We start from the raw sequence: 27,378 nt of genomic DNA, 5'->3' as shown, positions 1-27,378 counted from the left end.
ATTTAATTTACTAATCTTTACTTTATATGGAGTCTTACATAATGCATGTACTGGTGTTTAAGATTATTCAAGGTGCATGAGAATTAAATAAGTTTTATTGAGAGCTCTATGCAATTAAATTACTTTTAAAACGAGTAATATGCATTAGATATGTTCATTTGCAATTTCTGTACATAAAATAAACGGTGGTCTTAAATTATTTCCCTGATTACAAAAAAATTAGTATAAAAGAGCATTGAATATTACATTGTAAGATGTCGATTGTAGAATAGTTGTGTTCTTAAAATTCTTTAATTCAACAAAAAGCGCAACGAATGCAGACATAATGATTTTACATTTGATTGTTATCAAAATTTCATCAACAAAAGAAAAGGTGTAATTTTGTTTCTATCAATTCAAGTCGGCTCATCACTATTCAGTGTCAATTTTGGGGTTGCATAAAGGACAGAGTGTTTATGCAGTTGATGATATTAATATATTTAAAGTTAGGATCACAAATGCTGTGTCTAGTATGATAGCTGGAATTTCGGACAATATGTGGTGAGAATTGGGAGTACCACTTTGACATTTTTCAAGCTACTAAATGTGTTCATATTTATTGTTGCAATTGGCTTTCTTTAAAACTTTATGGACGTCTTTAAAATATATTGAAATAACCATATAAAAATTATAATAGTTTTTATTTATTTTACCATAAGTTTTAATAAACAGGAAAAACATTTGTGACCACCATGTATTATGACAAATAATATTCTATGATATAACTGTATATATGGATATAAAATTATGAGTAACAAATAAAAAGAACATTGATATTTAAATAAGTAAAATGAGATCATAAAACTTGGTGTGTCTTTTGTGAAGTGTTTGTAATTAAAGTATAAATATTTTATTGTACCTTGTTATAGTGAATAATATTTCAGTGCAAATGAATTTTGCAATTTAAAATATGTAATAATGAAATTTACCTTCTGAATTTTAAGAGTATTTTTCTTTCATAGTATGTTTTCCTTTTAAAGATACTATGAGTTTATGGTCTGAAGATGAATGTCGAAGCTTTGAAACTGGTCTGAAAGCTTATGGAAAAGATTTTCATTTAATACAAATGAACAAGGTATTTAGTTTGTTTTATATGAGTGGCTTTAGTAATGAAGGAAGTATTGAAAAGTGGTGTCTATTTTCTTATTTGAATTTATCTTACCCGAGTAATATTTTAAAAAATACAGCAAAAATTGAATTATTAAGTTGTTTGTTCATATAAAATTTGTGATAAATTTTTGTTATTGAAAATTGGTTTATTAGAGCAGATTATCTTAATACATTTCTAATATTTAAGTAGCAGAACATGCGTTTGAATTAAACATATATTCATTATTTGAATGACAATGATAGTGAATTAATTTAATTCTCTTAATTATCCATTTCAACTATATAGTGACAGAATCGTACAATATCCGAAATTTGTCATATAATTTGGATTTTGAAACAGGTTGAATTACTAGTGAGATAAAGAATAATTCTTCTATGAAGTAAAGTATGTAATTTTATTTGAATGTAAATCGAATGTAGTTATATATATTATTTTACAACAAAGTGAAAACTTTTCCTTCTTGTAGCAGTTTTTATTTGTACTTCTATTAGGCTGTGGTTATCTATACATTTCCTCTGTAAAAAATAGGAAAAAGTCCTTGAATATGAGGTATAAAAATAATTGTATTATATTCATTGATATTTGGAATTTTTTAAAATCTTTTTTTCTTGTAAAAAATTCGTTTTATGGAAATTCTATCTGTCTGTGGCAAGTTATCCACTTCAGACTCAAATTCAGGAAAATTGTACTTTTCCTTAGAAATTTGAAGTATTCATCATTCATAGAGAATATGCATGCAAACATCCTTTTAAACTTATTATCATCTGATATTGTTTTCAACTTTTTCATACAAAAGTAGTGCAAAATAGACATTGTAATGATAGATCCTAATTCTTATTGTAAGAGTTATCATTTTTTAAAATATTGATACAAATTAGATTTTAGAATGTCTATCCAAATGTTAATTTTTTTTTTTAAGTTTTTTTTCATTTTTTGTAAAAAATAATTTTTTTTGTATGTATTTTGTTGTTGTTGTTGTTGTGAAAGCGTTTTTTAATACAAATTTTGTTTTAACATGCTTATGAACTTTTGAAAAAGGGAATTATTATCTTTGAATCCATTTTTTAATCGTTATCTTTGATATTTTGCACTTGAGGGAAAATTTAGAAACTTTTGAAACATAATTGGATTATAAAATTCACAAACTTTGTTGATTTTGTTTTGTTTCTAGGAGTGTATATCAAATGCTTGGAAAAGATGCTAAAAAATTATTTTCCTTTTTTACATTATTCGTAATCGGTTCTTTACAACAATTGGAATCTGCTTAAGAAATTTTAATTAGTTATTTACAATTGGTAGGATTTTAAAACAGCTGTATTATTTATTTTATTTTATTTGAGGACAAGGAATCGATTGCAAATGATTTTATTCTTATTCCTGGATTATTAAATTATTTAAAATATTCATGATATTTTTCTAAAATATTGATATGCAGTGGAACCTCGCTCAACGAGTACTTTCCCGAATCTTATTCGTAATGCAAAACACTCATTAAACGAAGCAATTTTTTCCCATAGGAATCTATGTATAAAAGGACAATGTGTTACATTCCATAAGAAACACTCAAACAAATTTATAATGTATGCATGTCTTTAAAATATATATATAAAGGCCTTATTGGTCTTGGGCTGTGCTTCAGAATTTGGCAAAAATGTAACTCAGCAAATGAATTTGTAGCAAGCATAGCAACTGCTTTATCAGGGTGATGCTTCTCAACAAACAGTGCAATAATTTCCCAAACTTTCTGCATCACCTTGATTTCAACAGTAGATAGTTCAACATAGTGTTGACTATATGTGTAATGATAGCTCTTAATTTAGCTTAAATCCTAATTTTCTATTATCTTAATACATGTTACTTTATTCTAAAGTTTTCTCTTTATTTGCTGATCTAAATCCCGCTTTTTTTTTTTTTACTAATTATTGCCAACATGTGTTCAAAAAATTGCCTTTTTGCTTCGCACACTACGACCGAAAGGATAAAAATCTTTCGCATCTACACAATTATTCAAAAGATACCTAGGACTTTCTTTCCTAAGTCAACATGTGTCCTTTAGTGGTTTATATTACAAGATTTCTTATCGGAATCTTGTAATATAAACCACTAAAGTGAAAGCTTTTGCTCTTGTATGGCGTTGTGAATACACTTGTCATATCGCTCTTTCCCTGTATATAAATTATTCCTCCCGTAGACAGATTTTGTTTCCGTTCATTTAAGAAACAAATAGTTTGAAATATAAGCTAATCATTCTAAATATTATCTTTTGTTTTTCTGAAAGCTATTTTGTATATTTGATAATTAATTGTTTATTTTTGATATAACATTTTTTTTATTTTTATAGGTGAGAACAAGAGCTGTAAGTGAGCTCGTTCAGTTTTATTACTTGTGGAAAAAAACAGAAAGACATGATGTGTTTGTCAGTAAAAACAGAATTGAAAAGAAAAAATATGCGCTGCATCCAGGAACAACGTAAGACAAGTTTAAAATATATAAAATTTGTAGTTAATCAGATATATTTTCTCTTCCTCTGAGGAGATTTAAACGGATTGCATTATTTAAAATGAAGTGCTTAATTTTTAATAACATTTCTTAATTCAAATCAAGATCTTTTATTAGATTTCTGTGTCTAGTAACTGAATTTTTTTTTCTTTCTTTGCAGTACTAAATAATCCCTGAAATATAATTACAACTCTGTGAAAACTGTAATGGTATAATGTATATATCTGTAAATATAGATGTATTCTATGATAATTGGAAGAATTTTTTTAATCAAAAAATTATTTGGAAACTGGCATGTACAATGTATCACATGAAACTTCTTGTATTATATACAGATTATCTAATTAGAAGAAAGATTCAACAGGGTCATAACAGCTATTAAAAAGGCACGAAATAAATATGGGATATTGAAGAAATATTCAACACTTTTTATTATCATTATGTCGGTGATACAAATGAAAAACTGCACTGCAATAATTTTTTAATGTGAAAATTAATTGATATTTAATAGATTTCTCAAGAATTGCTGGATTATTATTATTATTTTTTTTTCAGTTTCAATATTACAATAGGAACTTCGTATTACTTTAATATTTCTAGAATATCATTTTTTTTATAAACAAAATAGTGATTTATTAATATTAAAATTCCAGTTGCTTATATTTTCTATTTAAAAAATGTTTGCTTTTTCTCATTTATATCACGCAGATCCCATTGTTCGGTTTATAGATTAAAACCATAAATGAATGTTTGAATATTGATATACTGCATACAAAATCGATTATATATTTTTTTTGTTTAACGTAGTTTGAAACATTTGTAATATAAATATATAATATTGTTAACTTTTATAATTCATACTGCCAATTTCATTTTTTACTCAGAATGTTCAGTTATTTATTACTTGTATCGCATTTTTGGAAAATTAAATTTGTATTTTGTATTTGAATGGTAATTGTATTATAATTTAAAAAAAAACCAAAAACTTTTCCTTTGCAAATACTTATATATAAAAAATGTAATTCAACAAAAAAGGACTTTATGTAATGTTATTAATTATCGCTTATGCGTTAATTCAACTTTATAAGTTGGCATAATAGGCAATTTGCTTATAATTACTACTTTTCAGAGTATTATAGTTGCGATGTAATTACGCTGGAAAATAATTTGCTTAGTTTCTAAAAAATATCTGAATAGCTCTTTTCTATATTAAATTTCCCATATAGCTCAGCATTCGCTATTGAAGATTGGTATGATTGACGCAAGAAAACTGATGTCACATATTTGATAAATAATTATAAAAAGAGTTCGCTTTTGTCAGCCTAATTTATGGATGCAATAAATCTTCCTTATTCAGTACATCGTAGCTTTTCTTTTGAAAGACAGGGAAAAAGAAGAAAAAAAAAAGTCTCCAAAATATAGTTAACGAAACTTATCTCCAAAGCTGATTTTAACATTTGCTGATCGAAATATCCCGGTTACGTGGGATGTGATACAATAGGTAAGGATATTTTTCTTTGTAATTAGGGTATAGCTGGAAAGCTTACTTGGAGGAAGGAAATCCCGATTCGTTGCTAGTTCAACAACTGTCCCAGTCCATAAGCAAAGATTAAAAAAAAAAAAAAAAAAAAAAAAAAAATCTTGTGCAGCAGTGATTGTAAGCAAAGGGCTAAACGTGCGCCTCAGAATTACAGTTTCCAGATTCCATCTAGTACCAAATTCTTGAAAATTTCAGTGATATTAACTATCAGAAATAGTATTAACAGTTCCCCCCCCCCCTTTTGTATGGGTTATCAGGAAAAGATTTTAAAAAAAGAAACCGTCAGAAAATTGTGGAAAATAATATAGACTTTTTCAATACTCTCTCATAAGAAAGCTGATTTAGCAAAAATTTTTTTAAATAAGAGAATAGAATTTGAAAATCTAAAAGTGATTTGTTTTATATTTCATAAATTTGGAATTAAATAATTGATTATTTAAAATTTTCTGAAAATTCACATTGGCGTGAAATCACAAAGGATCTAGGATTGTCTCTAGCAGCCGCAAGACAAATATTTTGCTTACTTTGAAGATCAAAAGATATATATATTAAATTTAAAAAAAAAAAAAAAACCAGCACTAAAAGGGACATGCATTTTTGACTATTTAAATGATCTAAGCCGATTTGACTAATGGTATAAAATGTGTCGGTCAATTGAATATTTTCGCCTTTCAGCAAATTATAGTTTAATTTTTTGTGAAGGTTTACTCGAAAAGTTATTGTAATCTGAATGAAAATTGTATATTCAACTATTTGTTACAAACTTGTTAAATTAACTATTAATAGCACATAAAATATATTCCAAATCATAATCCAAAATGCCTTAAAAATAGTGAGAGTAGTTTTTAAAAAGGCCTTACATTTTTATGCAGGTATAGAATGAGAACCCCATTCAAGAGACAACAGTGAAATAAATTATTAGATACATTATAAGAACCAGATTATTGTCTTCAGTTTATTTTAAAAATTAGTGTATTGCATTCATGAGAGCTGGAGTATAACATCTGATACAAGGTTTTGTACTGGATACTTCAAGTAAGACACTAATATGATTTTGGTTTCAAAAGTTGTGAACAAAAATTAGCCTATTATCTTAGCTTATTTCTAATAATTATCTTTAGAAACAGTCTGGCGGAATGTATTCAGTTATGGGACCTATTTCATTATTATTAAAAATAATAGTCTAAAATGTTTAGCTTACCTTAAAACTTCAGCAATTTTTGGAGTCCAGTATAGGCATTATCTTAGCAATTGAATACCCATCAAATATTGAATTACATGTATAATGGAATTATTGGAACTTGACTTGATATTTCTAACAATTTATTGACATGCGTAACTCTGATCAAATCATGAAATCAACGAATTACATACAAGAGCATAGCCATGGCAGTGCATATTATCCTTGAAATGATTAATTGAAAGGACAGTCGTTTTTTTTTGCTGAGAATTGCTTAGTAATTAATGACTGATGAATCCATCTTGTCTTTGACTGGATAAACTTCTAACATTGCTAGGGTATTACAGTGAATTCAACAAGTGTCCTTGTAATACATTTATTATTTTTATTTTATGACGTTTGATCCATGGTGTAATCTCATGCCAATCTTTTTGCCTTTTATTGATTTGCTGGATATTCTTTTGACTTTATTAGAATTAAAGTTTTGAGTTAAAATGAAATATTTGAAACATTAATGCTATGTTTTCATTCAACATTTTTTAAATATAATCTTTCTCTCGTTTTCAGAGATTACATGGATAGGTTCATGGATGAACAGGAAAATCCACAGAATGTACGAGATCGATCATCGAGTCCTACTTCACATCTACCCATGTTTGAAGAAATCAAAAAGCTTACCCCTCTTACCAGCCCAGAGACAAATGCTGATAGCTCTACTCCTGAACTTAGCATACATGGTTTTGATATAATGGATGGCCCTTCAAGTACCAGTACTTATAGCAATGGCGCCCTGAGTACCATTGTAGAGCAAGAGAACTCGCCTAACAAAAGTCAGTCAGGTATCCCTAGTGATTGTAGTAGGGATTACATGAATGGTGATGATAAAGTCACTAGCACAACACCAGCATTACCTAAAGAAAATGTAATCTGTCTTAATCTGGAAACTCTAGCTGTTGTAAGTGAAAGTATGACAAACCAAACAGAATCAGAGAAAAGTATACAGATAAATCCGCCCAGTGATGTTAGTTGTTCTCACATTTTGAATGATATTGCAAGATTTCATGAGGGTTGCAATTTCAGGTTTGATTATGGAAAAGATAGTGTCTCTATTGATTGAGCACAATTCATCCATGTAATTATTCATGTTCAAAAAAAAAATATCTTTTTTCACTGACCAGAGTATTGGAGATTTTGCATAAATCATACAGTCTTTAATCTAAGTTTTATACATTAGAATCTGTAAACTATTTGTATTGTGAAGAGTTTATACATATTAATATATAAATGAGTGCTAATTTCCTCTTGGAAAACCATTTGTTATGCATTTCCAATCTTTAATGCAATTGTTACGTTTCAAGCTCTTCATGAGTGTTTTACTTATTTTTTCAATAAAAATTTAACTCTGTATTTTTTTTTTTTAAAATCTTGACCTAGGCACTCATTTCACTTCAAGTATATGTAATTATTATATGGTACTTTTTTAAAGTCAAATACTCTAAAGATTCAATTATACTTATGGGTATACATGTTGCTCATATCTCATTGGTACCTTGTGTTGTAATATGTGTAGTCAGATCAATGAATTAGGTATATGTAATTTGTGATATTTGTCGTTTTGTGAATTTAAAAAGTGAAAAATGTGGCCATTTGGTGTTATGTCAGTTCAATATCTGCTAAAAATGTTCTCAATGTTTCTTTCTCCCTGCATTCTGAAACTTTGATCAAGTCTTGTAACTTTTAAAAACATTTTTGTGAAGGTTGTTATCTGTGATAATATACCTTTTTTTATTTCTAGGAATACTAATCTTATTTTTGAATAATTGACTTACTGAAAGAAATTAAAAATACTTCAACAGCATGCCATTGTAATTTTTAAGTAATATTATATCTGTTTATTACCTTCATAACATTATAAAGTTAAACTTTTATGTCATGTGTGTACAAATTTTTTGATTCTGATTATCGTTAGTATTGTCAGTAGTGTTTTCTTTTGTATGTGTGTGTATGTCATTTACTTTTTACTAGACTTAGATAGAGATAAATCCATGTGTATGGGATCAAAATATTATAAATACCTGTGCTGTTAAGAATTTTAATAAAATTCTTAGTTTAATTTTCAAGCTGCTTGTTAAAAAGTAATTTTCTCTTTACTTAAATTAAAATGCATATAAATTAATCTTCAGCAATGCAAACAATTATTATTATTTCCATTGTGAAGTTATATACATTTAATTAGTTACACAAAATTAAAAACTGAAGTTGTTCTGTGCGCCACTATTGAACAAGATTTTTATATGTAAAACAGACTGTTGTATAGTAATTAATTCTATTAAAACTGTATAGTTTATACCTGAATGTTTGGATTGTTTACATTTCCTAAAGATTTTGTTGAAAGATCATTTTTTAATTCATTAAAATAAAGCAGTTTGCCTACATATTTTTTCATTTATTAAAATAGAAATCCTTCATTAATGCATAAAAGGTGATTGAACACTGGTCTTTTGTGATTTTTTTTAAAGAAACATGCTGTTTTTGCATATAATTCATGTAATTGTTAATTGAAGATAACAAGGTTTTGTATCTAGTTTATTATGAAACTGATATTTATTAATTTTCCTCACAGGCATTATATTTAGAGCTTTCCTGTTAATTTTGTAATTTAATTATTCTTGGAATATTTATTTTTACTGCTGGTATGTATTTTACAATTATATGACATGGAGTTCTATAAAGAAAGTTTGGCAATTTACGTTAAAAAGAATATTCTAATGTGTTTTTATTTATTTTGTTATCAGCAAACACTTTGATATGTTCGCATTATGATATGAATATTTAATGAATTATTGATTTATTTTTCAAAACTGATTATTTAAAGAGGTAGGTAGCTGTATATAGTATAGTTCAGAAATATTCATTACCTTTTTTCCCTCTGAAGTTTATGCTGATGTATTCGGTCTTATTGACAATGGGTTTCCATAATGAACGATTCATTCCGAATGTTTTCTTTCACTTCTAAAAGTTTGCTTCGTGTGTGTTTGTAACGTGATTTTGCAAGTAATTTATTCAGATTTATAAAATGTCAGAAAGGTTATATATATCCATATTGTAATATGGGTATTTTTGAAAATGAAATATAATTTAGCATTTTTTTTTTTTTTTAATCAAATGGTGGTTCAAGAAATCTGACTTTTTTTTTTTTTTTTTTTTTTTTGTCCATAAGTGAAGAAAAGTTTGGTAAATGTTAAATATCATGTAGAAATATTTAGCAGTCATCTTCTTGTATTATCAATATATATGTAAAAGTGATCAAATCAAAGGAAGAATAAGTTGCTGTGTTCATTTTGTTTTTATTTCATCTCTGTAACAGAAAAAATCACGCATAATCAATAAAGATACAGCATATATTATTTACTGATTACGTTTTTGTATTAATAATTTTTCCTGTGACACAGCTGACATTATATAACAACTTAAATATGCTCCCATTCACCCCCTTTTCTTTTTGTGCTGTAGTTGCAAAATTGTTTAGTATCTTTAACCCATCCTTTGTGTATTGAATCGTTTTTCTCCTAATACATTATAAAATATTTTTAGATTATTTTATTTGGAAAGCTCGTGCATTTTATTATTAAGTTCATACACTAAATGGAAGAAAGATTAACTACCTCTTGTGTTGCATTAAGAAACTGTTCTAGGTTATCTGTTATATATATTCGTTGTTATGATTTATTTATTGTAATTACCTTATATTTTATATAAGTAGTGTTGGAAGATGGTGCACAATGGATATTGCTTGCTGTTTTGTTTCAATTATTTTGTGCTTTTTGCATTTGATTATTAAAAATTGTATATAATTTTATTCTGATCTTATATATATTTCTGTGTTAAATTTATGACATTTGGCATAGTTATCTTTTCTTTTTTTTTTGTATGGCATTTTTATATTTGACTTATGACTCCTATAGAAAATATTTTTCTAGAATTATGATTCTAAATATTGTATATTGGTACTAATTATTGAAGTGTATTTAATATTATAATTTTAAAAACATTGCTTATTTTGATATTCTAAGCATTTAAGAGTTCGTCATTTGCTATGACTAAAAGCAACTTGCATGAATGAATTTATTGTAAGTTTTATTCATTAAGGAAATTATTGTTTTGCAGTATATGTTTGCGGAGTCAGAGCGCAAAAGACAAAAGAGGATAAATGTTAACTTTTTATTAGTAATTTTTTGGGTAATATTGTAATTACTATATTATGTATGTTTCGAAGCTTTTATTTAGTTTTATTTATTTGTATTTTATATTTTTGTTTATAAAAACGACTTTACTTTTATTTCAGTCAGATTACTATTATATTTTTATGATGCATTTAATAATGCTCACTTTTAATAATACAGTACGCTCTCGATTATCCGGCCTAATGTGGCGAAAGGACAGGCCGGATAACCAAAAAAAAAAAAAGAAAAAAAGCTGGAGTTCTTTTTTTTTTTTTTTTTTTTGACCCACAATACCAGAAGACAAAGTTTTTATACCAAAACTCAAGATACGTATTTTTTCACTTCTTATTGAGCACTAAGCCCTCCATTCATCCCAAGCTGCGTAGAATGTGAATGCGGCCCCGGTGAAACATAGAAGCAGTTGCCACTAACGTGTCGAGTTAAAATGAAAGGTTCTGTACTAGTAGTTTATACATGTTTATATACTGCATTGCAAGAATTTATTAGAGAGAAAGTAAGTTAAAGGATATAAACTTCACATTTTAACATGAATTCTGTACGTACTGTGCAGTTATAATCAGGAGCAGCGGCAACAAATGAGGTCCGTTGCACACAGACGAAACAATGAACAACGAGTAGAGTACTACTCTTTTCTCGTTACAATTTGTATTTTACATTCGGCACGTAGGAGGTTCAAAGCAGACGGCCACTTCCAATGCCTTTGCAATGTTGCAAGTGCTATGCCTTGCCTTCCTTAATTACGATAAAGAAAACTAGACCGGACAGTACGGAAGCCAGATACTCGGGAATGTACTGTATGTTTAAATTTTCCAAAGAAAATTTTTTCATAATGAATGAAAATTTTTATTGATGAATTCTTGTTTTTGTGTTTATTATACCTGAAATACTTTTATTTAACTACATTTTTCTGATGTTTCAATAAGTTTCACTAAAACAGAAACTGAAGGTAAGAAATTTATTTTTCTCACTCAAAATCGAGTTAATGCATTAACCCTGCTGTTCTGTTCGTATTTACTTCATGTATGTAGCGTCCGGGTCAATATGACCCGACTCGGAAAACTAACCTTTCTTGCAGTAATTGATAGGTACCATTTAAAAAATAGTTTAAACAATAGTAATATAAAAATAGATCTAATAATATAAAGCAGCTATAAAAATAACAAAAAATATTTGAAATTGAAACTCACAATAATATAAAGCATCTATAAAAAAATAACAGAAAAGTATTCGAAATTGAAACTTACTTTTATTTACAATTTGAACAATAATATTTTACATGAGATTTGCAAATGTGATTCTTACAATTGCAGCATAACATATTAGTTTTACTGTCATTGCTTCACGGACAAAGCTTACACCTTGCACGTTTGAAACACAATGAAGCATTCTCAGCAGATCGCCGTGGTACGTTTTACCTTTTTCTCTGTATTCGTTTCACTATTTTTATTGAGCCCTCACTACTTGGTATGTGTGGCCTTGCTTCAATGTGTGGAAAAATGAGGGATTTTTCCAGTTCTTCCGAAGATAGCCTTCGTTTAGTCGATTTGTTTTCGTTCCATTCACTATGTATTGAAGTCCGTAGAAGAAATGCATTGTCAATAGCAAGCATGTTATAGAATACTATCATGGGTCAGCGATTTTTTTTTTTTTTTTTTTTTTTTTTTTTTTTTTTTTTACGAGCGTATGTGTTTAAAAGTTGATTAAGAGTATCCACAGCCTCTTTAGTTGAATTATAATCCCTATAGCCCCTTTAATAAAAATAATTTATAAATTATAGCCCCTTGAGTTATTATAAGATCATAAGTAGTTTTTGTCAGTTCTGTTGCTAACTTCTTTGTCATGATGCAAGTGCTCATAAGAATAACATTCTTGTTCTTTTTTGGGATGTAATTTACCATTGTTGTGTCTTCTGTAAAATAAAATAATGAGCTGTGAACTTCTTTGTTTGGCATTTGTTCAGGAAGTTCTGATTTATTTTTTCTAATGGTGCCAAGCATAGTCATTTTCCGTTTTAGAAAAGTTGCCCTAAGTTGTAAAATGAGAAAAAATTATCACATGTAATATTGTGATCCTTGCCGTTGCATATCTTGTGACCCCCAGGAGTAGTTTTTATAATATTAGCAGCTTTTGATTGAGAAGATTGTGGCAACGGATCCAACTTCCACTTTATTTCACGATTCTTGGACTGAACACTCCCTTTATAGTTCATTTGTTGAATATCGGTATCAAAATCATTGTCAGAACTTTCATTTTCATCACTTGTATGCTTTTCATACACCGATACTTCTTCTTCGCTGCCAGAAGCTTCTATTAGTTTAGCTATATCAGCGTGATTCAAATTTCTGCGATTCGCCAATTTTTCTCACATTCGCAGGCACAACTCTTTTTACAGTAATATCGGAAAGTAAAATCCAGCAGAAAAAAAGAAACGTTGCAGTGAGAGCAAAGAGATTGGCCCCCTGCCAATCATATCAACTTTTGGACTTTGCGCTCTCTTGTCATGTGACCAAACACATATATCAACGAAACAGGTTTCGAAAACGGATAAATTAGAGAAACTATTGTTATTCCTTTCTTTTGAATTATCCCAAATAAAAGTGAACATGTATAAGTAAATGTAAATTATTATTATTATTTGCATTGGGCCATATTGATCCGAACGATATATTAGGTATAAATGGAAGAATCTTCCTTCGAAATAAGAATAAACCTAAATCCTTCTAGGAGTACATATTTATATTATTTACTAAAGATGTCAAGAAGTTTCATGAAAATATCCCTGTACTATATATTTTTACGAAGGTATAAATTTTATTTCGGGTCACATAGAACCGAACAGAACAGCATAGTTAATTAACTGCATTTTATTCAAAATTTTAAATGTCTTGAGTATTAATAATGAATACCCATTGAGAAGTCACTGGGAATAAGTTAACAATTTTGGAATATATGAGATATATTCCAAAATTATATTTTGGAATCTCATTACCTTTTCATTAGCATTTTCAAAGAATTGAAGTTGAGAATTTATTGTAAATTCAGCAGTCTTGAAAGTTACCATGTAATCTTTACTCATGTAATTAATGCATGTGGAGATCTTCATTATTTAATTTAATGCTTTGTAACAGATCAGATATTTTTGAATTGCTGGAGCACTAATTTATGTGTAGATTTTTTTTTTTTTTTTCACATCTTAAAATTAATAATGTCCCAAGTATCTCGTATAATCTTAGTTTTTAGATTCATAAATATGTTTGAGTTTGTCGGTACAATTGTAATAATTCAATATAATGTTTCACCTATGGTACAAGTTCTAGGCCAAGGGTGGCGAACCTTTATGGATCAACGTGTAAATTTTTTCTAAAGAAATGTTTAACGAGGTATAGACGTGCCGTCAAATAATTTTGACGTGATTATTGGGAAAATAATAAAACTAAATACTGGCAACTCTTTATTTACTACGAAAAAAAAATACACTTTGCACTGTATAGTAGTAAAGGTTTTAGTTATACGTGTAATTCAAATTAAAGTAACATTAGTGTGACATTTTTTGTTGTAGATTAGATGACAACTTATATTAGGATTGCAAGATGTTACTTTTCGCAGAGTGCATGCTGAATTTGAGGTTTCCAAGTGAGTCTAATGTTATTTATCTCTGAAAATAATGACTCGCAGGCATAAATAGATGAAAATATGGTTAAAATAGCACGAGTCAGCTTCTTCAAACCGTTAAATGTGTCTGGAATCGAATTCCATGTTTCCAAAATTTCGTTACTGGCATATTTACTTATATTGCTTGTTAATGTTTCTGTTTTAGTCAATTCCAACTTTTTCCTTGTTTCAATAAATTTTTGAATCCATATTGAACTAGACTGGAAATCAATCTGTTGCATTTCAAATTCTTCAATTTCCAACCAATCGAATTGGGACAAGTTCAGTTTATTAAATGAAGTCACATCAGGCAGGATACATGATAAACTTGAGCGTTTCCGATAAATCTTTGAACTGAGAAAATCTGGATGAAATTTCCTTGATTGAGGAATCAATTACGGAAATAAATTCTTCTATAACTTTTTCTTCGTCTGGTTTTTTATGTAAATCTAAATCTTTGATATATATATAATATATTCTAATTTAGGAAATATTTGTAGGTTTTCGTAATAATATTGCTTCTAAAACATGCAATCTAGCGTCAAAAGCGCGAATGAGATCCATCATGACGATAATTGTTTTATTTGTACCTTGAATAAATTGTTTTATTTGTACCTTTTACGTTCCATTCATTGAAATGTTGGCATATGTCTGTAAAAACATCAATTTTGAGAGCCACATAACATCCAACAACTGTGGATATTGTTGCATTTCCCCCTCCTTTTGCAGAAACAGTCTTGATTTCTTCCAAGCAGTCAACAAATCCTTGAAGCACGTTTCCGCGGCTCAATCAGCGAACATTATTACACATTAGCAAGCCATTATACATCTAGTTGACTTCATCCAACAAAACCTGCGACGATATGAGGCTGACCATTTTTGTGACTAACGCCATTACGTTATCAAGAGATGTTAGAACACAAGGCTTGTTAGTGAATAATGCAGTGGAGTTCAAGAATCGAATATCCTACGTCTGTTTGAAATAAACTAATGAACCCCCCCCCCCTTTTTTTTGCCCACCATATTTGGAGCACCATCAATTATTTAAACAATTCTTTTCAGATCAATTTTTAACAGCTGTACAAATATCTGTGCCCTTTTTAAAGTGGAATGGGAACACTCGCGTTTGTTTGTAATACTTCATAGTCAACTTTGTTATTTTGAACTAAAATGCAAACCGTTTTGATCGGCGGCGTGCCCAAAATATTGTGTCGCGTGCCAATGGTTCGCCATCCCTGTTCTAGGCCAACAAAATATTTTTTTTTACCTGCGTTATTATTATTTCATTTATTGTTATTGAGAAGGCATAACCATGTTTAAAAAAATTGAAGCAACACATAGTTTGTTAAATTCATCTGGATAATCATTTGTATATGATTATAAAAGGGTACTTGGTTTTTGTCAGTGGTAATGAAGCGATGAACTGCACAAGAGTATTTTATCTGTACCTTCTAATTAACTACTGTTATGAAAGAAAAAAAATGTTAGTACTTATTATTAGTATAAATTTACTATGATTTTAAAGCATGTTTGGCCATCAGTAAATATAAGTTTGTGAAACGATATAGGAATATATGTAGTTATAAATGAAATTTCTAGGGATATTAATTCAAATAGAGGAAATGTATTTATGGTGTGATCGGAAATAAGCAACATTGAATTTTGCTGTAAAAATTATAACTCATTCATCAAAAACGGGAAGTATTGATGTATTTGTTTTTAGTTAGCCGTGAAGTGGGTTGAATATTAAGAGTACTAAAATTAAATTTGACAAAAAATCTTTCAGTGTTGAAAATTCAAAGATACTCTGAAATGAGTAAAAATATTTTTTTAAAGTACTGATAATTTTACGAAACAACTTTTTTAATTTTAAGTTAAATAAGAGATTTCCAAGTTGATCATATAAAGCTAATTACTTTAAATTTTCAGTTTAATTGCAGAATATATTTATTCCATTAGAAAGAGTACTTAATAGATTAAAAGAACCAGAGTGAAAAATCATTACCTACAGATATTTTATTTGTAGGTTTTGTTCCCGCATAATAACTGCTATCATTAAATTTACCTCACCTTTGTTGATTTTTCTTTTCATTTAGGCAAGAATATCAATAAAAAAATATTTATAAACTTTTCTTCATACTTGCTTTGTTTCATGCATCAGAATCTTTTGAAACATCAAGAGGGCATTTGACAAATACTCCTTCGCTTTTTTCAACAGTTGTTTATATCGCTTTTCATTTTGATACTCATCATTAATTCAGTTAAAGATATAAAATACATTTAAAAGTTGAATTTAAATGTATTTTATAATGCTTTGAGTGCCAATTTTTATATTGGTTAAACTTCTGAAATTCAGAAACATTAAATTATGGCTTATGTTTATAGTAGAGAATCGGACTTTTTTCAGTGAATAAGGAAAGATAAGTTGAATCTTACTAGCTTTATTTTGATCTTAAAGCTATTTAGCATGCTAAGTAAATTTTCTTATAATGAATTCATTATAATATTTTTCACATATGTAAACTTTTGTATCAAATATTTAATGAATTATGTATTTGTTGTAATGTGTTGTGTCTACTAGATGTTATTCTTGTAAAATAAACGTATTTTTTTTGTAGATTACTTGTCCTGGAAGCATTATGTGCTCTGACAAATTTCGGTAACACTTTTGTAAAATTGTATGATATTTAAAATTTGAGGTCTTAATGTGAAAGAATTTGAGAAAATAATTTAAGCAGGAGTATCAATTTAATTTTATTTTCACTAATTAATGTTTCTCTGCTGAGGTGCACGTTTACATACTTAGTGTTTTGTGTTAATTCTATCATTGCAAATATGAAAAAAACTTTGACTAAGTGATTTTCTTATGTAGCTATTTTAAGCATTAATTTTTCTTAAGTTATTACTTACTCTAAAAGACATCCAATTATTGCATATATCTGTCTCTCTCTCTCTCTCTCTCTTTATATATATATTCATATTAATTTTTAAAATTCAGGTATATGATGTTACAGTTTTTTAATCAATTGAAGTTTTAGTTTTCTTTTCTTAGAAAAAAAAATCTAAATTTTGATATAATTAATGCTATTGGGTAATTTTTTTCTATGTATTGCATGTTTGGTTTCAATGCTTAGTCTGGTGTATTGCGTTTTGTGAAAATTTGAGGAACTCATTTTTTTTTTTTTTTTTGGTGTTTTCCTTCTTATACGTTATGCTTTGCATTTTCCTTTGTGTTGTTGTCGTTGACCATTCCTTCCTATATGAATATGCTGAAATACCAAGATATCTAACCATTTCAATGCTAGTTTTAGGATATTATTTTTATCACATCATTTAAGATGCTATTAAAACTGTTTTTCATTTGAATTTCTTGCAAATTTATCGAGTCATTAAGTTCAGATTGCCCCATTCACTCATAGAGAAATGTGTATTTCAGTGAGGTACAAAACTTATTTGGATTATATGTGGTTAATGGGTTATTAAAAGGGTCAGATCGTATGAGACAGAATGAGGGATTACACTTTACTTTCAAGACCATCGAAACTTGGGTATCTATTTCTTCAGCATTCTTCCCACTGCCTCATCAGAAATTATTGGTAGAAGTTTTGCTAAAAACACAAAAATTGGCTGCGGAAGATAATGCATAAATCTTGCATGTACCTGCTTTGTACTTCGACGGAAGTAAAGATAAAATTCTAATTATATTAGAAAACAGCGGGAAAATGTATAAAAAAAATGAAGATCTTATTTTATTTATAATGGAACCAGAATCGAAATTCTCGTATTATTTATTTTGGACCAGTTTTCGGTACATCTGAGTACATAGAACAAATTATCACCGATTTCTTCTTAGAATCAACTTTGTGTATGGAATCTGATAATAATTGGGTGCGTTAAAACAAACGAAAATTTTGGTAAATACGGAAGAGTCATACGTCTATTTGTAAAAGGTTTAAATAAAATCCGTTACCGTGGATTTTTTTGTTTAATGCATATGAATGAATTACCTTCACGATCCTTTCCTTTCTACATATTAACGATGTGCTAGTACTCACATCGGGACTGAAGAGATTTCTTGGAGAATTGGCAGAGATCTAGAAATGTGGGAAAAAAGTTCTGTTCGGTTTGAATAGAAATACCTGAGTCTTGTGTTAAATGTTTCTGCACAGATTAAGCATATTTGTACAGAATGGTCTCAGCGGTTTATACATGTATATTTTTTAAGGTTTTATTTAACAAATCGCCGTGCGAAATATCTCTTGCCCGATGGCTAACGTCTACTAATCGAATTGCAGTTTTGTACGGTTCAGTTGAATCTTTTTTATAACTTGGTAATTCTTATAACATGTCATTAAGGTTTATACTCCAATATGGTTTGTTATCAAAACTCTCCCTTTCCAGTACAGATGGAACACGGCACCTGTTTAAACACATTCGTGCAACTAGATATTTGACAATAGAACTGTAACTGAAAATAGATTCCATAATTCAAAGGAACAGTTACTTCGCACACCTTAAAAATTATTGATCACAATGCTGATCGATTCTAAAAACATTATCTGGGAACTAGCTGTCCGTCGCATCTTGGAAAGCACGCAGCAAATAGAAAAATATATATCGACTGTTCAAAATTTTTATTGTAAAATTTGATGCATCCTCTTGCATTCATTTCATCGACTGATTAATTTTATTCAAGAATATATATCATCTAATAATTTTGTTATCCGTATCTGACAAAGTTACTCGATACTATTCTAAAAATAGAAGGAGAATTGTCTTTTCTATATACTTGTCATGCCACTTACAAGCTATTGAAAGGGTGGTCAAGGCTGTATCAAAAGCTTCAGCCTCATAGTGCAATAATTCATAAAATGCCAGATAAAATCTCGGGAAGAAAATTCGACAAGAAAGATTTTCGTGATACTTGAAACAGTGTAATAATAATAGAAATATCAATCTTTTGTAAACTTTTTAAAAAATAAATATTCTTATAATTTCAACTTTAAATGCTTTTTAAACTTATTTATTTTTACGTGGTTGTCTAAAAGTCCTTATAAAGGTGATTCACCCTTTTATTTAGTCGCCTCTGACGAAAGAAAGAAGTTTAATGTGCTGTGATCATTTTTCTGATGTTATCTGTGTATGACTTTATTTCTAAATTTAATTCCCCCCCCCCCAAAAAAAAAAGCCATTTATCTCATAATTTATAGGCTTTCCAAAAATATTGAAATGTACATAGCTTTGTAATTGCTGGAAATAAGAAGGCACTGTGTAAATCTTAAGTGTTGAAAATTAGGTAGGAAATAATCCTTTTAGTAATTTTCAGAAAATTACGCTTTTTAAAATTTTATAGGATTCCCTTTAGACAAAATGGATAAATCAGAGTTTTTCTTTTTGATGTAACTAAACTATTTAAAAGAAACTGCCTACTTATATCTTTAAAATTGATTGAAGTAAACATACCAGTTTTCCGTACCAATTAAAATAAGGAAAGTATACAAATTTAACAATGGTATTTTTAAAGTCAGTTTAAAATTTGTTAAGCATATTTTTCGGCTGTGAGAGTTCCTATGTGAATGCCTGGCCAAAGGACTTTTTCCAAGTTTCTCACCATAAGAAAGCAGAATTCTTCCTTTAGTTGTTTATTTCATCAAGGCGGGAAAAGTTTCTTGTTAATCCCGCAATAATATTTATGGGTTCTGATTACTCAACAAACGAGCATTCATTTGTTCAAAAAATGCGCTAATTAAAATTCCAGCATCTGCCTTGATGGTTTAAATCATCTGCAGAATACTACATTCTTCCAAAGCTTCACAACTTTTGTCGTCTTTTTTATTATTTTTTTTCCTCTTGGATCCGTGGGATGACAATTACTAATGCTGATAGTTCTCTGAATGATTTATTATCTTTTTTTTTATTTTAGAAAAATAGTTTGTTTCTGTGGAATTTTATAGATGTTAATGCGTAAATTAAAAGATGACCCTTACAATTTTTCATTCCTTTAAAGTTATTTTGGTGTGAATAATTAAAAGTTAAATGAAGTAAATTGATGTGATGTCACAAACACGTGGTGTATATCTTAAATAAATGCACCATTTATTGCATCTGTCATTAATATTTTACACTATGTTTATATTTTGAAAATCTCTTGCATTGGTGGTGGTGGAGGGGCGGATGCGTTATCTTTTTGGAAAAATTAATGCTTTAAAAAGAAGAATTTTTCCATTTAAGAATCTATAACTAAAATTAAAATAAAATAAAATAGATAAAATTAAAAATTAACTAAAATTAGAACTAGGGCATTGAAAATTCGAAGAGATTTTTTTAAAACCTATATCAGAGTGTGAACTGTATTCTTTTTGGATTAGCTTTAATAATGCTAGCACACTAGTTGGCATAGTAATCCTTTATTTTGTAAAAATACGAATTAGTTTATTAGAAATTTAAATATAATATATTTCGTAGCGTCATGAAAAGTACTTAAATTTGAAAATCATTTTTATGCACCTTAAGGGTGCTTAATTTTGAGGAAAGGTCCTTAAAAAGTGCTTAATTTTCTCGTGAAAACGAAGAAAGCTTTTAGGTTTGGTTTGTTTCCTCACAAGTTGAATTTGATAATTCGAAATCATGGTCGTAAAGGCTTGTTTGCCGAATGTATTTAAAAGAAAAGAAAAAAAAGGAAAAATTCGAAGAAGTATTCCAGGGTTCCAGAGCATATCGAGATAACGCTTAATGATTCCCCCCCCCCCCTTTTTTCTCTCTTTTCTTTCCATTTTTTTTTTTTTTTCAACAATTTGCATTGCCATTCATTAAAATATTGTAATAGTTATCTGGAAGGGGCAGTACGAAATGCCATACTAATTGAGAATCGAAAAACAGTCCAATTTCAATTTTTAATTTTTTAGGTGTTGAAGAATTTATTTAAGTTATGCCTGGTAAGTATATATTTAAACTTTAGTGTGTTGTTAAAGAAGAATATGCGATATGGTCCGATCAACGAAAAATATTAAAATAGCAGGATGAATTTGATGCGCCAAAACGATATATCGAACATGGGAAAAGCTGCTTTAAAAACACCAACATATTCGATCATCATTCTCATTAATACGTCGTTTTTGAGCAATCGCTTGAACGACTTTCTATAGGTATTCAACTGTATTATATTGAATTGTAATTAATTGCGTTAGTCAATCGCGTAAAATCTAGTATGATGAAATTGTGTCTTGAAGCCTTAAAGTTTCAATAATCGGGATACCTTTCGCGGTATTTTTTGAATGTCCCTATTCGTTTAAACATTTTTATTTGTTGGACTAACCTTGCCTTTTAACCTTTGCTAATTTATTTTGATTAAAAAAAAAGAAACTGCTGGATCTGGTACTTAAATATTTTTAAAGAAATAAAAAAACTTTTTTGCAATATTTTTCAGGATTTAGGTTCTATTATTTTATCATGACTTTTTTTTTTTCTGCTGGATCTGGTACTTAAATATTTTTAAAGAAATAAAAAAAACATTTTTGCAATATTTTTTCAGGATTTATGTTCTATTATTTTATTATGACTTTTTTTTTCTTCTTTGTCTTATCCTTTCTTTTATCCTTATCCTTTGTCTTTTTATCTTTATATATAAAGTCTTGTCCTGAACAACGCTTAGCATCAAGCCATAGAAGATAGGAGCATGAAGTTTGGAATGTTATTGTTTGGGCATTAGAGGAAGGAAGGATTTCACAAACTTTTGATTCGAAGTTTAATTTAAAAAATAGAATTTTAATGTGTTTTCATCATAACATCAAAGCATATTATCGCATAACAGTTATTTTAACACCGTTTTAAAGGTTAAAAAAAAAAGAATAGTTTTGAATAATAAAAACTTTGTTTGGTTGAATGCAATTTTTTAAAAAGAATTTCTCTAAAATAATTAGTTTTGGACGCAGTTTATAACAAAGATTTTTATTGTAATGAAATTCAAAATGATATTTCTTCTTCGAATCGTTGAATCACATTATTCTGAAGCCGATAAAAATGTAGGAAAAAAAAAATGCTTTCTTTGCTTTTATTTAAACTTAAAAAAATTTTAAGCATGTTCATTGAATAAAATTATTCATTTGATAAGTTTTGTTAAATTTTGAAGCAATGCGATATATTGCCTCGTACTGGCTTCAAGAAAGACCTTTTAAAAAATGCTTCAATTGGCATTTTAATTTTTCGTATTCAAAATTTAGAGAAAATATTGCAATCGTCAAAAAATTTTAACTCGAGATTTTAATGAATCTCCACGTTTCAGACCTCCTTGAATTCGAAAAAACATTTTCAGAAAATGTCTGTCTTAGACGAAGATAACACAGAAACACTTTGAGCTAGATGGACAAAATTTGGAATACAGTCTTCACACCAAACTTGTAGATTTCGATCAAATTTTCATCCACTTTGGAGAAATCTCTTTGTCCGTCCGAGTGATCGAATATAAGTTCGCATGATAATTACAAAATGAAGAGAGCTACATAGTTAAAATTTGGTACACAGATTTAATATTTAATGTATAAATATTTTCCAATTTTTGTGCCAAATCCAACAAGGGATTCACCGCATGTGGTCTGTACTTTCAGAAATATGTAAACGCGATAACTAAAAAATATAGAGTTTCAAATATATCAAATTTGGTGTATAATTTTGTGGCTTTTAGCTTAGTTTTGAGTAAAATTTTTGTTTTAATCAATTGGGAAGAATGCGTCTAAAACCCAAATACGCTTTTCGAATACTTTCAACCGCATGCCAGAGATTAATCCCAAAACACTTGCCGATGATTACACGATAGAATCAGTAAAAATATTAATTTACGCCTAATGTTAATATTCCATAACCATTGTACGTCAATGCCTCACAAGGCATTTCCTGGCAATATGCGAGAATGTTATTAGGGAGATGCTCTGGCTGATTTGTTTCCCTTTTGCTTCCAACTACAAAGCTGATTTTTTTGACTTTATGAATTTGTTTTTTATGAAAACTAGGACTTATTAAAGCATTTTTATTTCTTCATAAAATATATATAACGTTTCTTCTGTAAGTTTTTTTAGTAAAAAATTTTGTTTGTAGATTAAAAAGCAAATTTTCATTAAATTTTAGGAACGTTAAACGTTTAAAAAAAGACTTTTACTACTCTTGAGAAATAAGAGGCGATAATACCATTTCTTTTTAATCTGATATTTTGTGAACGCTGCTATGTTTTTCTATTAAAAATTATTTAAAAAACTTATTTAGAATATGGCATTGCTCTATTATCAATTTCATAGCAGTTTTCCCAACCGTATGATGATAGCCATAGGAATGCTTTAGTTCTTATCTTTATAAGATTGCAAATAAAATTACTTAATAAAATGAGTCAGTGCAGGGAGAAATTTACTCTTTCCATTCCAACTATGTTGGATCTTAATTGTTGCGTATATAAAAATCCCATATAAAATTCTTGGCCATGCTGAGCTTCTACATCACCATCGACATTTTCAGAAATGTTTTTTATTTATCTGATATTTTATTTTAATTTTAAGAAATGTTGAAAAAGGCTTGCAGATCTTAATTGTTAATGTTATAAAAGTTGACTTAATTTTTTTGGTATTAATAGTTTTTTTTCTTTCATTTTTATGATTATCTCTATGTTTTTGTCAAATCCAAAATGCCATAATTTTACAATAGAAGATATTGTGTAAATACAAAAATAAATATTAAAATTTAAAAAATAAGCATTTAAAATTAATTTTTAAGAATTTTTTTCAATAAAAACTATGCATTATTATGAAACAAAAAAAAAAATACTAAACATAGAAAATCGCAGTTTACATATGTATACTTATTTATACAAAGGTGCTTAATTTTGGGGGCTAAAGTGCTTAAAGGTACTTAATTTTTGAAGCAGTTTCTCACTACGCACCCTGATTATTAAGTAAAACAATATTATTGCTATTCAAATGAAACTTATCTGTAATAATATGAACGAATACAGAAGCAGAACAAATTAAAAAAATTTTAGAGCTAATAAAAGAACAAGGCTCTAATTAAAATTTTTGTATTCAAAGAGAGCATGAAGAAAGAAAGAAATATGTATTACAGTCAACGAAAGAATTTTTAAACCATTGCGAGAGGAATTTTTCACAGTACCTAGTAAATTTGAATGGTCGTCGGTAATTTTTTTTATCATGTGAGCATGGGTATTAAGTACATTGTATTTAAAAGAAAAATTCGTCTGTGAACCGAATTTAGCTAGCGAATTTGTGATGATTTTCAGTCCAAAATATATTTTTTGTTTGTTTTTCTTCTCTCGTAAAACAAGAACCTTTGATTGCCTGCTAGAAGTAGTGGTAGTTCAGTTTTCTCAGCATTATATAGTGAATCTTAGAAGTCGGTTGATTTGTTCTATCTTCTATGGTACCTTTTGGGTTTTATGTTTCTCAGATAAATCCTCTACAGATAACCAATTTCCCAAACAACCTGTTTGATGAAACCCAAAGCTCTGGAACATTATTTGTGTTTCTTTTTGGAAAACCGAATAGCCGTCTGTTCCGGCTCTCTTAGTTTCATCATTGAATTTATACTCTGATTTATTTATGGCTGCAAAATTATATGCTATTTAGGGTTACGTCCCCTACTCGTTCTGCTTACTGACTCTCAAAAATCACATTGCGATTCTTTTCGGATCACGTAGTGAACCGAACTCACTTCGACCGCTTGCCTTGAAGTTATATATTTCTGCTGGTTATAAGGAATTATAAATCCATTCATTACTAAAAGTAAATTTAAATTATTGCTAACATTAAGTTTTTAACATTTACTAAAAGCTAAATCATCCATTTCAGAAATTTAAATTTTCTGGTAGCAGAGAGGTAAATGTAAATGTTAGAAAACGAAAATAAATGATTTTAAGATGTTTAAAAATTAAAACTGAATTTACTTTCCTCCCCAGTCTTGATAAGACGTATTTCCTCAAAATAGTTTTGCATAATGTAAATAACATTGAAATAATTGTCGAAAATTGGGATTATTTATAAGATTAATTGTCTTGCAAATCACCTTTGAAAAACTACATCTTATCACAAAAGATACTATATTATTTTAACGATACCATATTATTTTTACATTATATTATTTTAAATTATACTTGAAAACTAATGAAAGAGCATTCCGAGTGGTTATCTACATTCAAAGTAGCGAAATGAATTGCCGATGCTCTTGTAATTAGGAAAATTCGCTCCGTACACAAAGACGATTTACACGCCTGTTTCATTCATTCCAAATGGATCTTCTGAAGGATTCTTCGACACTTTCATTTGCCCTAACTTCTCGCTTCCGGCGATTTCGATTTTTAATCGAAACTGCTGGACTCATTTTTGCATAATATCTAATTTTTTTAAAAAAAATCATCAAATGACGATTAACAGATTTGGTCTGACTTTGCGTCCACATAGGCATTTTATAAGTAGAAAGATTCTTCGGGCGTCTGTCAAAGTTAAACGAAGAAGCCTACACCCTAACAACTATATAAGATATACCTACTCTTTTTTCTAACAACTATATAAGATATACCTACTCTATATAAGATATACCTACTCTTATTGTTCAGAAAACACAAAGGTGTGTGGTCACAATCTACCTTTAATAGCCGCTTATTTGAAATCGGTTGAATTCTTCCAGCTTTTTTTTTTTTTAATCCTGTGAAATATTGATAATCAATTGCAATTAGACCGAAAATAGCAAAATAGAGGGAAAAAACTATATACATATTTTTAAACTTTAGTCAAATATTCCTTTGACCTTCAGGAACTGAGAACCGAAAAATTCCTATATCTGAGGAAGAGCTTCCCCTGAAAATTTGAAAACTTTAAGACAACGAAATTGTTATTCTCATGTTGTTTAAAAAACAAGTTACAACTATGATTATTCATTAATATAGATAACTAATTATTCTACACATTATTAAATTAGTTTAACTAAAAACTAATGCTAAACAGAATTTTCCTGCAGTAATGTATTTTACTCAAAAATACCTGCAAAATATGAAATTCTATCATGATTTATTCTTAAACAACTGCGTCAGATAAAGATTTAATTGGACTGTGAAACTTGAAATGTAAAAATATAAATGCTATTTAGTTAAATATTCAAAACACCGTACTGTTTTTGGTTTTGTTTTACCAGTGATATTCTTATAAGTCGATGTGAACTAGCCTTTTTTTTTTTTTTTTAAATTCTGTTCGTTTTATTTTGGAAAAGAAAACATGCAAGAAAGTTTAAAATCACAGCTTTCTAAACATTAAGCAAATCGGAACTTTCGATAATTGTAAAAATTAGAAAATTGTCTTTTAAATTAAGAATTCATAATTATTGTAAGTGTAGAAAAAGGTTAATATTGCATCTCGATATAGGTTTTTTTTATTAAAAATGCTGTAGTCGTGAATTTTTTTTCTCTCTAAATAGTGTAGAAGAGTTTTTATTATTATTATTATTCTGATTATATAATATCTTCCGACACTGTATGTTGCTTCGATGTTAGAATAGCTTTGGTTTCTGCTGTTCTCTCAGAGACTAATGCAACGCAGGCTATCTGAGGTGTGTTGTCATTTTCCCATTCGAAAAGTTCAACATCATATTTCTGTGACCGTAAGTCCGCTTCTATCAAATTTTGAGATTTCGCATCAACAGGAATGTATCAGCACATGTAAATGTTGTGTTAAGTTTGAAAGTCGAAATATTATTTTCCGTTTAAATGTAGAATTGACGGGTTGATGTTGTGTTAAATTGAATATTTTTTCCTGTATTTTTCATATTATTTCTTTTCATGTTAGGATTCGTTTGAAGTTTCTCTCTGTTCTTTACAGTTTAAAAGTGAAACAAGTTTGGTAAAGTAGCGGTCACTTCGAATATTAAATTGCAGAATTGTCATTTTGAGGGTATTATGTAACCCAGCTACGCAAGTTCTGTTAATAATTTCTTCAATGGATTTTTTTTTAAATGAAAGAATTTGCATCAGTGTTTATAGTTTCAAAGTGAAAGAATAAAACCAATTACGATAATTTTATTTATATATTTGAGTGCTTTTGTGTCAAATAAAGCAAGGAAACAATTATTG

The 27,378-nt window shown here is 28.5% G+C and overlaps 1 protein-coding gene across 2 annotated transcripts in view; it reads left to right on the top strand.

Moving 5' to 3' along the window:
* LOC129959121 (mesoderm induction early response protein 1-like) overlaps nucleotides 1-16,881 on the top strand; it is a 76,671-nt gene extending 59,790 nt beyond the window's left edge. Inside the window, exons 10-12 of one of the 2 annotated variants that reach the window (XM_056071937.1) lie at nucleotides 1,002-1,114; nucleotides 3,492-3,619; nucleotides 6,937-16,881. In XM_056071937.1, the coding sequence (XP_055927912.1) occupies nucleotides 1,002-1,114; nucleotides 3,492-3,619; nucleotides 6,937-7,486 (791 nt within the window). In that variant the 3' untranslated portion in view covers nucleotides 7,487-16,881. The remainder of the gene's footprint in view (nucleotides 1-1,001; nucleotides 1,115-3,491; nucleotides 3,620-6,936) is intronic. The other variant, XM_056071938.1, reaches the window with a different exon arrangement.
* The last annotated feature ends 10,497 nt before the right edge of the window (nucleotides 16,882-27,378 follow it).

Source organism: Argiope bruennichi, chromosome X1 (assembly GCF_947563725.1).
Source record: "Argiope bruennichi chromosome X1, qqArgBrue1.1, whole genome shotgun sequence".
NCBI classification, from domain to species: domain Eukaryota; kingdom Metazoa; phylum Arthropoda; class Arachnida; order Araneae; family Araneidae; genus Argiope; species Argiope bruennichi.
Note: the sequence above shows the minus strand (reverse complement) of the source record. Positions and strands in the feature narration are given on the sequence as shown.